The sequence below is a fragment of the Drosophila busckii genome, chromosome X (assembly GCF_011750605.1).
Source record: "Drosophila busckii strain San Diego stock center, stock number 13000-0081.31 chromosome X, ASM1175060v1, whole genome shotgun sequence".
Taxonomy (NCBI): Eukaryota; Metazoa; Arthropoda; class Insecta; order Diptera; family Drosophilidae; genus Drosophila; species Drosophila busckii.
Genome location: NC_046608.1, coordinates 20,517,548 through 20,535,265, shown reverse-complemented (window position 1 = coordinate 20,535,265; position 17,718 = coordinate 20,517,548). Strand labels below are relative to the sequence as shown.

Genomic DNA, 17,718 nt, shown 5'->3' with positions numbered 1-17,718 from the left:
CTGAAAATTGATAGAATGCATTCGTATAAGTAAACAACAATTTTTAATTATTATTAGAACAACACTAAACAAAAACAAAAACATGCACATAAACACAATAACAAAAAAAATTAAATACAATTGCAATAAATATGCATATCACTTATAAATTAGTAAGCTTTACTTTACTTTAAATTTTATAGTTTTTATATTTTACAATTTATTTAATTTTTAGTTCTAAAGCGCTTGAAGGCAGAATTTAAACTGAATTCGCTTTGTTTTGGCGGCGGCAATTTCAGTTTTTATTTTGTTTTCTTTTTGCCGAACAGCAATAGCAATGACAACAACAACAAACAACAACAACAAATGTCTTGCCTAGTGATGCGTGAGCAAAAGCTTTGGCACGAAGCACGAAATTAGCTAATATATATTTTTAAATAAAATCAAATGTTACACTTCTCAGCTGCAAAGCTGTACTAATCTTTATGAATACAAAATTCTAGCTGATAGAGCAAAATGTTTAGGGTTTTGGTTTGCTCTTTTCATAAACTAAAATCTTTGCTCTTATCTAAAGCAGCCAGCAGTAGAGCCTGCTCTACTATTAGATAAGAGAGCATTTGTTGCTTACATTAATTCTTGTACAATATTTCTATTTATAGCTTATTTACAGCACATATAATTTTAGCCTATAAGTGATTTCTAGTTCTATAAATTCACGTGCCCATCGCCAGCCTCTCCCGACGAGTGTTGTCAACAGAATTGTTTTGAGCCACGCTAACTAAGCTTTGGCTTACAGCTACAGCAGAGAGATGCCATAGAGCGCATTTGTATGTTAGCCAACTCTTGTTAGCTAAGCATAGTGTCTAAATTAAGACGTTCTAGTATTGTATAATTAAGTGCAATATATTTTGATACAGATCAATTAATTTACTACCCAATTCAATTAATTATTGTCGCTGTGTAATTAAGTTTAAGCAAATCGAGCGATAGTTGAAATATTAATATTGATATATGGCAATGCAATGTATACAAATTATACTAATATTTTATAAATGCAGCTCATTCTGCAAAGTTCAAGAAAATTATGCAGCATACCCCCCTTGGATTTTTAGTCATTGCTAGCAAATCAAAATTTATTGCTGTTTTTACCGATACTATCGATAACTTGTATACTATTTTCACTTACAAAATGATGATTGATTATACATTAAAAAAAAATAAGCCAGTTTTTAATTCTATTAACACAAAAAATAACCCGTATTATAAGGAAGATACAATATATACGAAAAAAGCCCAAAAAAAAAACCTACCAAACTGGTAGAGTAGAACTAATAGATTGATTTTTGAATTATGCTAACATAGCGTATGCGTAATATGCATGACACGATATGCCGTTATTTTTATACCCAAAACTATTGTTATGGCTGCTTGCCATGGCAACCAGGCTCGTAGCTTTTGAGGCTGCCACACAAAGTGGCAAATGAGTAGTTTTAAAGTGGGTTTGGAATTTTTTATGACGCATACGCCACATATTGCAGCTCCGAGCTCCGTGCGCGTGCAAACACTTGATTAATTTTGAATGCTTAATATTTTGAAAGTAAGCCCCCCCCCCCACCAAGATTGACCTTGAACTCCGAGCTAGTTGTAAAAAATTACTGCATTAAACTATTTCTCTTTCATTTAAATTGTAAAATAATGCTTATTATAGACAAATAATATTGATTGACTGACAATGTGATTATGAGAGCTTTGAAAATTTAGACTGCGAAAATAATTGAGTGTTAATTATTTAATAACATATATGTATACAATTGTTATATATTTATTATACGTAGCTTGTTGCAATTATTCTTGCCATATATATATCATATATATATATAAGCATAAATTGATGAATGAAGTTGCTTGTGTTAAAATATTATAATTTTTCCCCCAAATTCCATAGTGATAATTATTTTTTTTTTTGGCTCTTAATGATGATTGCGTATTTTTTTCACTCGAAAAATAAAAGAAAAAAACTTTCTCAGTATTTGTTGCTTAAAACCATTAGCATGACAAATAAGTGCTTATAATTTGAAATAGTGTTTTAAGTGAACAGCAGCAACAACAACAACAACGAAAAATTAAAATAAAATAAAAAATAAAATATTCAAGCAGATTGTCATAAAATTAAGTTGATTATATAAGTTTATATTTTGAAATAGAATAAACACTAACAAACCAAAGTTTTACATTTTGGTTTTTTATTTATTTTTTTGCTTAAATGTGATGTTCAATTCGAGGTTGTTTTTTTTTGTTGTTAGTAAACACTTTCATCATAGAGAAGAAGAAAAAACTTTCCTCTGTCATCATCATTCTTATACACTAGCTAAAGGTATATTAGTTCAAGCAAAAACTGTAAATAAAAAACTTTTTTTATAAATTATATCTTATAAATTACTTTTTTATATATATTAACTAGCATTATTAATTAATTTTATATGCATGTAAGTGCATTGAAGCTGCGTGTGCGTTTGAGCTTTGCTTTCTGCTTATTTTTGTGGCTTTTTTTTTTGCTTGCGGCTAGAAAAATATGCGACTGCTCACTATTCATTTCAATATAATGAAAACAAAAGTTAAAACAAATGCCAACAAGAAAAACAACAACGGAAAAACAATAACAATACCAATAGAAACCAAAAAGGCTAAACAACCGCTAACTGCTGCTGCTGCTGCTGCTGCTGCTGTTGTATGAAAGAGGCAGCAACAACGTCTGTCTAATCAAGCTGCGCATCAAAGCTTTTAAACTCACGCTCTCTCCCTCTCTGGCGCTCTGCCCTTAGCGCTGGCAGCGCTGTCGCTGTCGCAGTCGGCTGTCACTGCGTAATGACTGCGACAGTTTTACAGTTGCTTCTTGTTATGCATGCGCTACGCTTTAGTTGGGGCATATGCGTTTTAAAATAATTTTCTTGTAGATATTTTAATAAATTAAATTAGCTTATGCACAAAATAAATAATTATTTAACAGCAGCTTTTAGACACAAAGTAAAAGCCTACGTTAGGGTATACGCATAGTCGACTTTCGATAACTTAGCTCCAAAGTTTTCCCGTTTGAAGCTGCGCCGTTGTCTTTAACACGCTTTGAACGTTTTTTTCTTTTTGGGGTATATAATAATTTGAGCATGCTAAGATTTTGGTTCAAAACAAATTTGGCAATGAGCGACACAACGCACTTGGATAGAAGCACGGATAAAAGCGCATAGTTAGCGGATAAAAAGGGATATCACATCAAACGACTGAGCAAAGATGCAGCTGCTGCTGAAATTAAGCCTAACGCTAGCATTGGCAACCACATTGGTGCAGGCTTTTGGCAACGAATATGTGCACATCAAGGTGCATGTGCCCAAGGAGCAGGCACCGGCCATAGCCATTGATGCCGAGCCGCATCCACCACAGAAAGTGATTCATCATTTCCATCATCATGCGCCGCCGCCGCCGCCACATGGACGTGGTCGCGGACGTGGACCGCCGCCGCCAGCTAAGCTCAAGACCAGTCCACTGCTGGAGAGCGTTATACTCTCGGATCTGGATAAGCCATTGCATATGAGTGAGCATGCGGATTATTTGAATCACGCCAAGGAGCTGGCCGAGCATTTAAGCGAAACATATGTGGTCAAGAAACCGCCAGCGCCGCCCAAAAAGAAAGTCAACACTTATACCATCATTGAGGAGAAGCAACCACCACGTCATCATGGCTACGACTATGAGCCGCACTCGCATGCAGATGCCCCCGTGGACACGTATCGTGTGCAGCATTATCCACGCAAACATGCGCCCATCCATGTGACTGGGCCAGATGATGATGATGAGGACATTGGTTATCCACCAGCTAGCCATCATACGCATTCGCACCACAAGCCACCATCCAATTCGTATCTTGCACCGGAGCCAGCGCCTGTGGAGGAGCTCTCAGAAGTGGATGCAGGCGGCTATAGCTATAATCCACCAGCCTATGCCAAATCATCACATACGCCAGCCCATACGCTGGAGGCGCCAGATGAGCAAACTCATTATGGGTATGAATATTCCAACAACGGCTTTCGTCCCTCCCCGCAGCTGCACAACAGTCGCGCCAGCAGCAACTACGAGGATGACATTGATGCCTATGCAGCGCCGCTGCCTAGCTCTCGACGTCGTCGTCCCAATGCCGTAGACTGGTCGCCTGGGCATGCACAAGCTAGCAGCAGTGGACACTCCACTGGCTATCACTATCCTGGACCCTATCTCTAATGCGTACGCTAATCCTTAATAATTTATTAAATCCAATTTTTTTTTTATAGCTGTAAGTCCAATAAATATTAGCAACAGAAAACTTAAGTGGATCCTTTAACTTTTTATCTTGTTTCGCTTAATTTACTGCACTGCGAGGCTATCACTTTGATCTCGTCACTAATTATTTATTTGCTAACTAATTAAAGAAATGCAACACGTGCACAGTGGGCAAAACAAAATCTAGATTATGACAAATGAGGTTTCCCATACCCATAGTTATATAAATTTAATTAAAAAACAAATGTGTCAAGAAAACTTACCCTTGCTCCCAGTGTGCCACATCGAGCTATTCAGTTACTGGCAGTCGCGCGGCTGCTTTCCTTACGATTAGTGTCCCGTTGTTTGTCCAGGATGCAGCGCAGTAGCAGTTGGCGCTCGGACACAGTGCTGCATTATCATTTGCGTTTCTATCAGCTGCTCGGGTTGCACGCAGTGCCGCTGAATTGCAGCAGTGGCCACTCAGAGCGGCTGCTTCGCCTCTGGGCAGGCTGTCTGCTTGCAGGCTTCACTTGCATGGCATTGGTGTGTGTAAGCAGCGGCGAGGTGCTCCACAAGAGCGATCATTTTGGACACTTTAACGATGCGCTGAAGTTCGCCTTTGCGGAGCTGGCAGTACTAAGCATTTACTGGGAAACAATTTTTCATCGCCGGCACTTAAGTCGCTTTTGGCAGCTGCATACGATGATGGGCACACCTGCCAAGCTAGGACGTTATTTATGCATGTTTTATGGCACGCTAAGCTTTGAGTTGATGCTGCTGCTCATGCTGGTGTATGTGCAACAGCTAACGCGTCAGCTGTTTCTCTTCTGGTGCACCTTTCAGCCGTTTGTGTTCTTGGCGCATTTGCGTAATACGCAGTTTGTGCTGCATTTGGAGCTGCTGCGTCAACAGCTATTGCAGCTGGAACGTGAGCTGGCCTTGCTGGCGGAGTATTCCAACTTTGCTCAACGTTTTGACGGCTTTGAGTGCTATATGCGACGACGACTGCGCCAGCAACAGTTAAACTATGCGCGCATTTATGACATGTGCGTTTGTTTTAGCAGCTGTTTTAGCTATTCTGTGCTCACGGTGCTGCTCATGATCTTCATACGCATCGCCGTCGATTGTTATTTTATGTATTACACCATCTACAATAATATAGACAACATAGGTTAGTGTAAGAATATGCATATAATTATTCCTATTGAAATTTTGCTATCTTACTTACTCTTCAAGATTACTATTTGTTGTTGCCGGCCATTCTGGAAATACCTGCATTCATATTTACATCGCAATCCTGCATGAGACTTGTCCCACGCATTGCGTTTCAATTGCATAATATTCTCTGCAGTTCATCCTCGCTTTCCCTGCAGGTTAATATATTACACCTTTTTTTCGCACAATTTAAGTGCATATTTTCTTTTAGCTCCAAAACTTTTCATTGCAAATTCTGCATCAGCCGGTGCGCTTCGATTGTTTTGGAACTATAGTGTTGGATAACTACCTGCTGACGCGTGTAAGTCTTATTATTATCGATATCGATAATGCACAATAAACTGAATTGTTAACCGACATTTGCTAAAACAATTTACAGGTTGCCTGCTCCATTTGCACTTATATGATATTTACAGTACAGTTTATGCCTAAATTAAACATAAATCAGCTGCGTTGAAACACCGCATAAATAAATTGAAGCGTAAAAGAACGACAAAATTTAACTGTAAATATTTGAGCGGGTCAATTTTTGTGCTTGTGTGCAGGTACTCAGTGCTGCCATATTAGCTTATTATAAGCTAGATCTATCTTTTTTGAAAAATATCTTATAGAATTTGTAAATTGCTTATGGCATGAAATCTAGCTTATTTAAATTTTGGTCAAATGTCTTCATAATTGTATGAAATTTGCAGGCACTAACCTTTTTTTCTCATTAATTTAGATTTCACAATTCTGCGACCTTTTTTTTACTTTTTCACATGATTTTTGACGCAAATTTACAATCTAGCTTATTTTTTCCGTCATAAGCTAGATTATGTTGCCTTTCAAAATCTGGCAATATATTTTTGTCGTATCGTATTCGTTTCTGATGCGGTGTTTCAAAACCGCAACCGCTTACTATCCGATGTCTACACCAATCGCCACTGCGAAAATCATGAGCCAGATCTCTGATACATATATGCATGTATTTAAGATATTTATAGACATTTATACAAGTAAATAGTTGAATGTTTTGCATGGATACCATGAATATTATTTAAGCAGCTTTGGTCCTGCTTTTATGTGACTAACTCTTGAACTTTCTTTCCTTCTCCTTGCGCAGCTGTCGCTCATGCTGCTCACGTAGCACTTCATCAATTTCGTCAAAGCTGGTGTAGACCTTAAATCTGATAAAGTAAAGTCCATAAAGCAGCCTAAACTGTGTTGCAGTCAATGGATACGGATCCTTGGGCATTATAACAATGCAATCCACAATCTTTGTTGGAACGCACAAATGCAATACTTCACTGTAGTTGGAAAAGGCTGCAGACAGCCTGGCAATGAGACGCACAGTTGTCTGCCTATCCCATTGCTGCAGTATAGGACGACTGAGGAGCTCTCCTATAAGCGACTCCATATCAAATATGACTACGTCTGGACGCGGAGTACAACCAGAGAGTTCCGCCAGACGAGTCGGAGCTTGTTCTATGCGATTGAACAAGACTTTAATCAGCAAATGTATAGGAGTCGTGGGAAATTGTTTTTGCAGGCCGTCGGTAAAATTCGTGTTTTTCTGCGTAAGCAGCATTATCTTCTTTCTGCGCTGCATTGATAGCTCCATAAACTGCAAAAGAATTTTAGTATTGTTGTTGACCATCATTTGTCTGTCCGCTTACCTTGAACACTTTCTGCTTATATTCTTCATTTGGCGCCAAGATTATATGATTTCGTATTCGCTGCAAAAAGCTTTAAATTACTTTCTATATCATATAAACACTACGTGAAATTTGCTTACTTTATCGTCATCATCTTTATCCATTTTAATTATTTGTTATTGTTTACTTGAAATTGTCTTTAATACTTTTGCTTGACTACAGGCAGCAGTGTTGTAAAACAACGTTTGCTAGCTGTCTCTGTTAAAGCAACACTTATCGATATATCATTTCAACTTGAACTGCTTGCCATATTTACGAAAGCTAACTATATATTAACAGTTAAAAAAATTGCGTTTTCTTTGCAATATTTCTTTTTGATTAACGTCAGCGTTTTGTGTTGATTACACTTAACAGCGCGTATATTTGAGTTAACATTTCACCACAGTCTATAACATTGAGTTAAGCGTGCCACAGCAAGACAGCAGCAGTTTGACATAAGAGCAAGCGGTATAGCTATAGTGTGGTGAGCGAGCCGAATATATATTTGTGCCAGTTACAACTCAACACAGTCGTGCCGAACGAAAGAGCGCACAAAGCGTAATGCAAAGGAATTGAAAAAAATCATCAAGTATAGAGGCCAAAAGTAAACGCAGCAGCCAGTTGAACGAATTAAATTTTTATTTAATTCATAACAGAAATTAACGCATGTTGGCTGCACAAACAAGCAAGTGTATGCAGGCGGCAAACAAACTGCGGTAAGATAAACAGCCAAAGCGTACGCAAAATAGCAAAAGAAGAAAATATTCAGAAGAAGCGACGACCTATTCAACCAACCAACACACACACATACACATACTTACAAAAGCACACACACACACACATACAGAGGCACGCTCCAGTGGAAAAAGTGCAGGCCTCGAGCGCTTTTTAAAGGCGTGAAACCCAGAGCAAGTCTGAAAACTAAGAAACGGCAAAGAGAGGGCGTGAGCGTTACAATTGGCATTGGCTTTATGAAGAAGATTAGTTTAATGGCACGCAGATGCTGATGTTTGCAAACACATTTCCGTGTTTTTAGGACGACGGCAACATCGAACGGCAAAGGCAAAAGGCACTTGCCGACGACGGCTGCGCTGCGACCGCACACACACACACTGATACACCTACGGACACACATACAGTGAGAAACGCACACACAAAACACCATACACACACACACTCACACACATACAAACACGCGCGTGGAGCCCTACAAGGAGAAGAGCAGCAGCAGCAGCAGGAGGAGGAGCAGCAGCAGCGTCAGGCAAAGTGGGCCTAGGGCCTGAAGGAGCGGGACGCTAAAACAATCAACAACAATAAGTCAAAGCAGCCAGCAGCAGCAACAACAACAACAACAACTAATAAGAAGAAGCGAAGCGTATTGGCGACAAATTTGCATTGATGGTAATGCATGCTAGAAAACCGCAGCGTATGAACGATGGGTAAATATTAAACAATAACTTATTTCAAAAACGCACGAAATTTAGTTCCAAAATGCTTAAATTGTTCCCAATAACGTTTCGTTTAGTTTTTGTTTACATATATATGTGCATACATACATACACATGTACGCACGTTTTGTGTGCACGCACACATTGGCACGTATATATGCATGTATGTATACATATGTTGCGTATATAAGCACCGAGCTGATGCGTAGCTGTAAATAAATAATTATGCTAATGCATAATGTTTTTAAAGCCAAATTTAAAACAATTTTAGCATATCTTAACATATTTTTTTCTTTTGTTACGTTTTCGCATTTGGCCACTCGTTTAGCGCATTTTGGCTCATTCTCTAAGCGTTCATTCGCTCGTGCCTTTCCTTACTCTGCTACGTACAGAGAAATTAATTCACCACACCGCTATTGCTTGCTCGCTTGCACGCACAGCGGCATGCTCAGCTGTGTTGTATACTCCGCTCTCTGTCGCTTAATGCCTTTGCATATGTGTATGCAAGCCCCCATTTGCAACAAAAAAAAAAAAAGAGCAGAGAATTAAACTTTAATTTTAATTGCTTGCAGCTACTTTAAGAACATTTGCTTTACGTTAAATTATGTTGGCATAGTTTTAAGCATCATGTGCGCTTAGCAGCGCCAGCGACTGAATGTGAGCGCTTTTAGTCTTATTGTAATATGTTGAGGGCACAGCCGGCATGTTTTGTTAGCTTACCTAATTGTTGTTTAATTATTAATTAATTGCTCTCTCTCCCTCTCTCTCTCTTAAACATTTGCAGGTACTTTGAGAAGCATACCAGTCACACATCCTACCAGGTGAGCTCAACGCCCAAAGTGGAGACAACAAAAAAAACGTTCACAGACCTCGCCTCACTCCTGCCCCAATATTTTTTTTTAACTAAAACTCCCTAGCTTAAAGTTTATACTGTAGTTTTGTCATTTAACTGTGTTTGCATTGTATAAATGTCTGTTCTAACTGTTTGTTTGCATATTTGTCGTCTATATATGTTTATATGTAGTACTAAAAAGAAACTCATTTATACCTACGCCTTTAACCCCTATTACCCCCTACTCTCGACTTTGGGCACGCGGCATTTTTTTGGCAGCGACGAACTGATTTAAACAAAAAACGAAAGTAACAATAGCAAAAACAAACAGCAACATCAACAATAATAATAACAACAACAACAACAACATTGGCTAATTATTGTTCAAGCCGCAACCTATAACTCCAACAAAACATATTCTAAATCAACAAAAATACAAATAAACAACGCGTTAAACGAAACAATTAAAGTTTTAATATATATTATATATGAAAATAGTTATATTCGTATTCGTATAATATTCTACAATTATTAACGACCAAACAAAACCAAAGAGCATAAGCAATAACTACTCAATTATATATATTTATAAGCATTATATCAAAGTTATAGCAACAAAATAACACAACACTGCGCAGCATTAAACGGAGCCTTAAAATCGAGAACTTTAATTAATAATAAACAAAATCGAACATAAAACTCGCCGTGAACAAAACGAAAACGAAAAAAACAAACACAAACGTGCCTAAGCTATATAAAAAACCAAAAAAAAGTAAATAGAAAAACCAAAATAAGAACCAGCATTGAAGTAATCTTCAGGCTGCAGTGCCTCAAGCAACAGTTTGCGCAGGCAGCGACGTCGACGGCAGCGCGTAGGAGAAGGATCGCAGCAATATCTATGAGCAGAAGGAACAATCACAACCACAACCATAACCATAACCACAACCACAGCAGGATGGCCGTCGATTTGTCGCTGCTCAGCAATCATAATCATAGTCATCATAATCATATTAACCATATTAATAACCACAATCACAGTCACAACAACATTAGCAGCAGCAGCATCAGCAGCAACAGTCACAGCAGCAGCAGCAACAGCAACAACATCAATAATAATAGTAGCAGCAACAGCAGCAGTAGCAGTAGCAACAAAAGTGCAATAAATTTATCTGCCATGGGGAATTATCGCATTGATGTAAGTAACAACAACAACAACAAAGAACAACAATAAAAAGTGTGGATTTAAAGTTTTTAAAGCGAACGTTTTAATTGTGCATAAACTATAAACTAAAGCCGCAAAACTTGTTGAACAAACTGTAAACAAATACACACACACACACACACACATACATACAAAATAAACAAATCACGCGCAATGTTTGAGACGTATGAAATAATAATAAATATAAACAACCTGCGCCCAATAACTTTATATAAACAAATAAAAGCAAATTAAGTTTCACTTTAATTTCGTGTTTTATGTTCGATTTTGTGTTTCGTTTCGTGCCCGTAAAAAGAAGCAGCAGCAATTAAAGACATAACACTCAACGCCCACCTGCCACACCTCCAAGTACATCACTTAAAAATATGGTTTAATAACTAACTAAAGAATTTTTCGAAATTTATGCAGCAAACACAATTTTGAGCAATGCAATCCAAAGAGCAAAACTTTTGAATTGAATTACATTTTGCTTGTATTGCTCGCTCAAATACTAAACACAACAAATATCAAATAATTGGCAATCATTATAGTAGAACATACATTCAATTTAATTTATGGTTTATGGTAGCTTTTGTTCTTTAATTATATACTAACCAAACAGGCCCACCCCAGCCCAAAGCCCCACCCCCTTACATATCCTTAAACAGCATTTTTCAATTAACAGCAACTAACAATAACAAAATGAAAAAAAATAAGTAACATGAACTAACAAGAAACGCAGAACAGAATGCAGCGAAAGGCAACAACAAATAGCAGTTAACAATAACTGTATATCTTTAATTAATATTTAAACAAATGTTCTCCATACAGAGCTCAAAGTACAGCAGTTCAAAGCGCGAATATGAACGCGATCGTTCATCGAACTATCGCGATCGTGACATCTCGCCAGGCGGTGGTAGCGGCGGCGGCGGAGGAGGAGGAGGTGGTGGCGGCGGCGGCGGAGGCAGCGGCGCGGGAGGACCGCCTTTGAATAACGGCAATAGTTATCGTTCACAATCGCCGGATATCGATTCGCCATCATTGCGATCACACGATTTACGTGAACGCAACGATCATCGCAGCGGCGGCAGCGGCGTTGGCAACAACGAGCGCTACTTTATACAGAAGATGCGCGATCGGGATCGTGAAGTGTTCAGAAAGGATAAATATGCGGGTAAGCTAAGCGGCGCAATTGGATTTGGCCATAATTAACTTCATATGTTTCATTAACTGGCAGATAAACGCGATCGACGTGGCAATGATCGTGAGGCGGAATCGTATCGCACGAATCATGACAGGGGGGATCGTCGTGGTGGTGGCGGCGGTGGCGGCGGCGTTGGTGCCAAGCTCTGCTCGACGCGCGACAACGACAAACGCAGCGGTTCGGATGATCGTGAACGAGAGCGAGAGCGGGACTTGCGTGATAAGCGAGACAGAGGCGCCGATCGTGAACGGGACATGTATAAAAAGGACAAGTATACAGGTTAGGATATATATGGAGTGCATGGAAAAGCACAGCTTATCCTTTTCTATTACAGATAAACGCGATCGCAGCGATCGGGGCGAGCGTGTGGCGCGCTATGGCGACTGGAGCGAGCATGTAAGCTCGTCTGGTGAGTGAAACTCCATGGAGAAATGCTTACAAATTATTATTTTTCAATTTGCGCTTGCAGGCAAAATGTATTACTACAACTGCAAAACGGAAGTTTCTCAGTGGGAAAAGCCCAAGGAGTGGGTGGACAGAGAAAGGTGAGAAAGACACTTGTGGAGTGGGAAAAGCATAAAATTGTGAACTGTTTTTTTTAAATAGAAATGCGCCGCGTGATCAGCATAGGGATAAGGACTATCGTGAAAAGGATAGAGATCGGGAAAGAGATCGTGACGATCGCTTTACCAGATCGGGTAAGCCAATCGAGAAAATATAAATTAGCAAATTTTAATGCTGTTCTCTTTGCTTAGCTTACAAACATTCCAATTCATCGCGGGACAATTCACGACTGAGATGGAATTATGACAACGATGGCGGTCCACCAAGCCATCGAAGACGTTTGGATGGTAAACAAACTTGCTGCCTGCATAGCCTATAAAACAATTATTAATAATTTGCTGCTATTCCAGGTCGACATAACGATAATGCTGACATGGACATTAGCGGTGATTCGACCCCCACCTCCGAGGCGAGTTATTCAATGAGCGGCACGCCCAACGCGCACTGTTTGCAGTCGGGCGAGCAACCGCTGATTAGTGTGCTGCCACGCCTGGCCTCACATCCAAATAGCAGCGCAGTGATAACGCCACTGGGCGTACACTATGGCACCAATTCGAGTGGCAGCGGCGTTAGCGCTGGTGCCGGCGGCATTAACGTCGCTGTCAATAGCAGTAGTGGCGGCGGCGGCGGCGGCGGTCCTGTCAGCGGTGCCACCATGCTGCCCAGCGGTTTGGCTTCGGTGCCCGCCAATAGCACGAACAGCAGCCTTAGAAACTCAGTTGTAGGCCACATTGGCTCCACCTCCAGCGTAAGTAACCAAAAACTAAAAGCACTAAGTGCTTCCATTTTAATAATTTTCATTTAATTGCAGACGACGGTACCGACGCTGGTCAATCAGGAGCATCATTTGAACTCGAATGCGCCCGGGCCGCCTGGCAAACTGCTGCATAATGCCAGCAAGGAGTCTTCGTTATCAATGCACCGCCAGAAAATGCACCTGAGTATGAGCGGGCTGGACGTCTCGCATCATCATATGCTGGGCGGCATCGTTAGCAGCAATGCCAGCTGCAATGCGAATGCTGCTGGTGGCAGCAGCAGCAACAGCAGCAGTAGCCTCAATCAATCCATGGATGCAGCCAATCATGTCTACAATGCGGTCAACAATGTCAGCAGCTTATGCAGTTTAAGGTAGGAGCAGCGACGTCATAGAAGTATTTATTTATTTATTTTGTTATTTCTCTGCAGAGACAGCCGAGAACTGAACTCATCACACTGCTTACCATCGCATGCGCATCACAATTTGTCGCCATCGCTGAACTACACCAAGAGTCCCATACCCACAATTGTGGGCCATCCCAACAATGTGAATGCCAGCAATGCCTACACCTGCACGTCCTTTGGCCTCAAATCCATCGACTCGACGTCAGCCACATCAGCGGCCGCCGGCTCAGCCTCAGCGCTTAACTGCAACAATGTTGGCGCTGGTGGCAGCAACTGCATCAGCAATTCAGTTAGCGGCCTGAGTAATGTCAGCGGCATTAGCGTCATCACCTCAATGGGCAGCAATAGTCTATGTAATTCGATCGAGGGACCGCCGACGCCCACGCAGGAGTTAGATTTAAGTGGCACAGCTTTAGATCATCATCAGCAGCAAAATGTGGCAGTGGCAGCGGCAATGGCCGCTGCTGCCGCCGCCGCCGCAGCCGTGGCTGCTGTTCAAGCCTCGCAGCAACAGCAGGCGGCGCAAATGCAACTGCAACGCAAGCGTAAGTAGTGAATGAAACTATAATAGTAAATTAATTAATTGTGAATTGCTTGCAGTCGAGGGTGCGGCTACATTAAGCACGTTGCAAAGCTGTGTGGGCGTCGGCTCAGTGCAGGCGGCCAATCTGCGCGGTCCTGAGATATCACCCAAGTTGGCCAAATACTTTCGTGCTGATCTGATTGCGCATGTTACCAACTGGCAGGCGGAAGTATTAGAGCGACAGGTGAGCTGAGCCACAGCATAGCTAATTGTCATATATATGTTATGTTATATATATTTTTGTATTTTAAGGCGCAAAAGTGCTGCGAGGAGACGCACGTATTCGGCGACCTCAACTGCACGAGAATATGCGCGGAATTGAAATGTGCGCGTAGCCTAGTGCGCAGTACAGAGATCAACGCCACCTTGCAGGAACAGAAGTGAGTAATAGGAAATGGAATACACATATGTATTAGAGTTGTTCAGTTCAGCGTTAATCAATTGAAGGATTAAGTTAAAGTGAAGCAACTGAATGAGCTACTTAGTTCAGTCGTCCGTTTCCCTATCATCAATTAAAGGATTAAGTTAAGCTGAACCAACTAATCAGCTATTAAGTTAAGGAGTCCCATTTTTTGTTCATTCATTCAAATTCAAAAGCAATGATTTAATTAATAATCAATTGTTGACTGAGCTTCAATTGAAGGATTAAGTTTAGCTAAACAAACTTCAGTCGTCAGTCCCATTATCGTTGCTTTTATTCATTCATTCAAATTCAAATGAAACCAATGCTTTAATTAATAATCAATTGAAACTTCAATTAAAGGATTTAGTTCAGTTGAACGAACTAAGCAGCTAGGCTAGTTCAGTCGTCAGTTGCTTAGTCCTATTATTCTTCCTTTTGTTGCTTCATTCAAACTATCGACATGATTATATTTAAAAATATACAACTAAGCAATGATTTAAATCAATTGATTACTGAACTTCAATTGAAGGAGTAGCTCAGTCGTCATAATCATTAAAAAATTAAAAAGAAAGCAATGTTTTAAATTATATTTTTATATAAAATCAACTGATTACTGAACTTCAATTGAAGCAAGAATTAAGTGTAGCTGAACAAACTAATTAGCTACAAAATTTAGTCGTCAGTTGATAATTCAGTTCCATCATTCAATCTCTGTTGTTGGTTATATTTGAAATTTCAAAGAAAGAAATTATTTAAATAATTATGAATTGATGAGCGATGAACATATTTAATTCTAATTAGCTATGTAGCTCAGTCGTCAGTTGTTTATAGAACTAAATTCTTCCTCTTGTTGCAAAAATCAATGACAAATGAACAATAAACAAGCATGCGCAGCTTAACCCAATCGATTTGACACAACTCTAATATATATAATGCATACACAAATGTTTATGTTTTGTATTAATTAATTTATGTTTTCTTTTTTTTCGGAAGAATCATGTACATGCGCCAGCAAATCCGCCGCATTGAGGAGTCGAAGACTCAGAACGCTTTCATGTCTGACGATACTTAGGATCAGGAGCAAGTTAGGCTGCGCGTGCATCGCAAGCTGTCGGTCAGGCTTAAAAAGAGCATTTTCTGGCGCAGCTGATGACGATGATAATAATGTTGCGTGCCGGTCGGTCGGTCGGTCGCCTTGATGATGATGATGCCGCCGCCGCCGCCGCCTAGCCCCGAGACGAGTACTCCAATGCAAAGTGTGGGGGACGGGGGCTGGAGCTGGCGAGAGTTCAAGCTGACGACGACGACGACGACGGCATGAGACACGTGCAGCTGGCAGTGATGGCTTGAGTATGTTGCATTGGTTCAACTGTTGGGCGTGGCAGGCAACAGTTGCCGGCAGCAATTAGCAACAACAATTGCAAACATATTCAAAGCAGTAGCTGCAACAACAACAACAGCAACAACAACATCAAAAACTAATTATGGAGAAAGATTTAAACACACAAAAAGCAAACTAAAAACTAATTTATAAATTAGCAAAGCGTAATTAAGAACATGAATAAGAGAATGTGAAGCAAAGCGGCAATGTAGGGCCCCAATACAACAACAATACAACAACAACAACAATAACACCAATTAACAAGAACTACAACAATAATAACACCAATTTACAAATAGACTACTGCGACAAAAACAAAAATCAACAAGCAACAATTTAGAAGCAATAAGTAAGAAGCCTCCTCGTTACGAATCGAAGCAGAAACAATATAAAACAAATTAAGCAAATAACTAAAAACATTTACAAATATTGAAAACAAAACACCAACAAATACCATATAGAAAAATATAAAAATTTAAACAAAGTAAATTATAAATAAATAATAAAGTCAAGTCAACCTAGTATACTCAATTGCAATAAACTGCTAATTTAAACTATATACAAATATAAAAATTTATATAAAATAGTGTATTATATATGTGAGAGACAAAACAAACAAACAAACAAACAAAACAAACCCCATGTATATTTACAACAAACAAAACAAAACAAAAAGTGTGTGTGACAGTAAAAAAGAGAAACGAAAAGCACGTTAAGCAAATATTATCACTTGAGCTAGAGTGAGTTAGCAAGCCCGCGAGCGAGCGAGCCAGATAGATAGAGAGAGAGTGAGAGAGTGTTACACACGCTTGAGCCTTCATAGTAGCAGCAACAAAATATATAAATAAATCTTACAAATATAATTAAACAATTGCAACAACAAATTAACAAATTTAAACATTAGGGGTATACACTGTGACAGCTCTACAAAAGAAAAAACCAGTAAAAGTAACAGAAGAATATATCAATTTTATTTTGTTTATTATAAATATAGTATATATACATACATTTTTTGTTTTTGTTGTAGCTTGTTGGCTGTCGCACTGTCTAATACCAAAAAAAAACAAAGAAATTACAACAAACTGCTTCAAACTCAAAATTTTCGTATATCGTAAATATGTGTTCTTGAATCTTAAACATTAATTTGGGTATTTCTTGCAGTATCTAAGTATCTAAGCCTAAACAACAACATTTGTAGTTCATAGATACACTCGCCTACATACTGCGCTTCATAGTTCTTATTTATATAAACAAATTATCGAACACGAATGAAAGTGAAAGTAATGTATTTATTTTTTTCTTGTGAAATTCAATTTTCGTGTAGACTTGTTTTTTTTTTCTATGCATTAATTTCATACATTTTTTTTTAATTACATATATAAATATATACACTTGCGCATATATATCTACATATATGTCAAACATAACGTTTTTTCTTAGTTAAGCAACAAACAAACCAACAAACAAACAAACACAATCAAATGTTTTGAAAATAGAAACACCTAACTTGAGTTATTTAATTTAAAAACTAATATTGTTGTGTCTGATGGATTACGAATTGGAATTTTAATAGCAAACAAATGCGAAACAGTTTAATATAATATAAATATAAATAATATTAATAATAATAATAACTACTGTAGATATACTTTATAAATTAAATACAAGGGTATATCTATATATGTATATATATACAGGCTGTCCCCTGTTTTTTTTTGTCAAAACGAAAACACGAGCATAGCTGAGAGCCGAGGTAATGTTTCGTTTTATTCGGAACTTAAAAA

At 38.9% G+C, this 17,718-nt stretch overlaps 4 protein-coding genes across 6 annotated transcripts; 3 read left to right on the top strand and 1 right to left on the bottom strand.

Moving 5' to 3' along the window:
• Positions 1 to 3,264: 3,264 nt before the first annotated feature.
• Positions 3,265 to 4,248, top strand: LOC108605104 (extensin). Its single transcript, XM_017994668.1, has one exon. It carries the CDS (start codon positions 3,265 to 3,267, stop codon positions 4,246 to 4,248), a length of 984 nt encoding a protein of 327 aa, XP_017850157.1.
• A 308-nt stretch (positions 4,249 to 4,556) lies between these two features.
• Positions 4,557 to 5,759, top strand: LOC108605103 (gustatory receptor 8a). The gene is made up of 2 exons (XM_017994667.1): positions 4,557 to 5,440; positions 5,506 to 5,759. The coding sequence occupies exons 1-2, from the start codon at positions 4,642 to 4,644 to the stop codon at positions 5,757 to 5,759; spliced, it is 1,053 nt and encodes a 350-aa protein (XP_017850156.1). The 5' UTR covers positions 4,557 to 4,641.
• A 671-nt stretch (positions 5,760 to 6,430) lies between these two features.
• Positions 6,431 to 7,331, bottom strand: LOC108606092. 2 transcript variants are annotated; one of them, XM_017995937.1, is made up of 3 exons: positions 7,259 to 7,331; positions 7,140 to 7,199; positions 6,431 to 7,087 (listed from the first exon to the last, which is right to left on the bottom strand). In XM_017995937.1, exons 1-3 carry the CDS (start codon positions 7,280 to 7,282, stop codon positions 6,551 to 6,553), a joined length of 621 nt encoding a protein of 206 aa, XP_017851426.1. In that variant the 5' UTR covers positions 7,283 to 7,331; the 3' UTR covers positions 6,431 to 6,550. The 2 variants fall into 2 exon arrangements, with proteins under 2 accessions (XP_017851426.1, XP_017851427.1); XM_017995938.1 differs by having other exon boundaries at positions 7,140 to 7,209; positions 7,259 to 7,316.
• Positions 7,332 to 7,729: 398 nt separating this feature from the next.
• On the top strand, positions 7,730 to 16,383 carry LOC108606928 (WW domain-containing adapter protein with coiled-coil homolog). 2 transcript variants are annotated; one of them, XM_017997478.1, is made up of 15 exons: positions 7,730 to 7,873; positions 8,194 to 8,596; positions 9,390 to 9,426; positions 11,470 to 11,812; positions 11,876 to 12,121; positions 12,177 to 12,251; positions 12,312 to 12,387; positions 12,449 to 12,540; positions 12,598 to 12,693; positions 12,757 to 13,154; positions 13,218 to 13,534; positions 13,592 to 14,112; positions 14,168 to 14,334; positions 14,403 to 14,530; positions 15,547 to 16,383. In XM_017997478.1, the coding sequence occupies exons 2-15, from the start codon at positions 8,556 to 8,558 to the stop codon at positions 15,623 to 15,625; spliced, it is 2,616 nt and encodes an 871-aa protein (XP_017852967.1). In that variant the 5' UTR covers positions 7,730 to 7,873; positions 8,194 to 8,555; the 3' UTR covers positions 15,626 to 16,383. The 2 variants fall into 2 exon arrangements, with proteins under 2 accessions (XP_017852967.1, XP_017852966.1); XM_017997477.2 differs by lacking the exons at positions 7,730 to 7,873; positions 8,194 to 8,596; positions 9,390 to 9,426 and adding an exon at positions 10,201 to 10,632.
• The last annotated feature ends 1,335 nt before the right edge of the window (positions 16,384 to 17,718 follow it).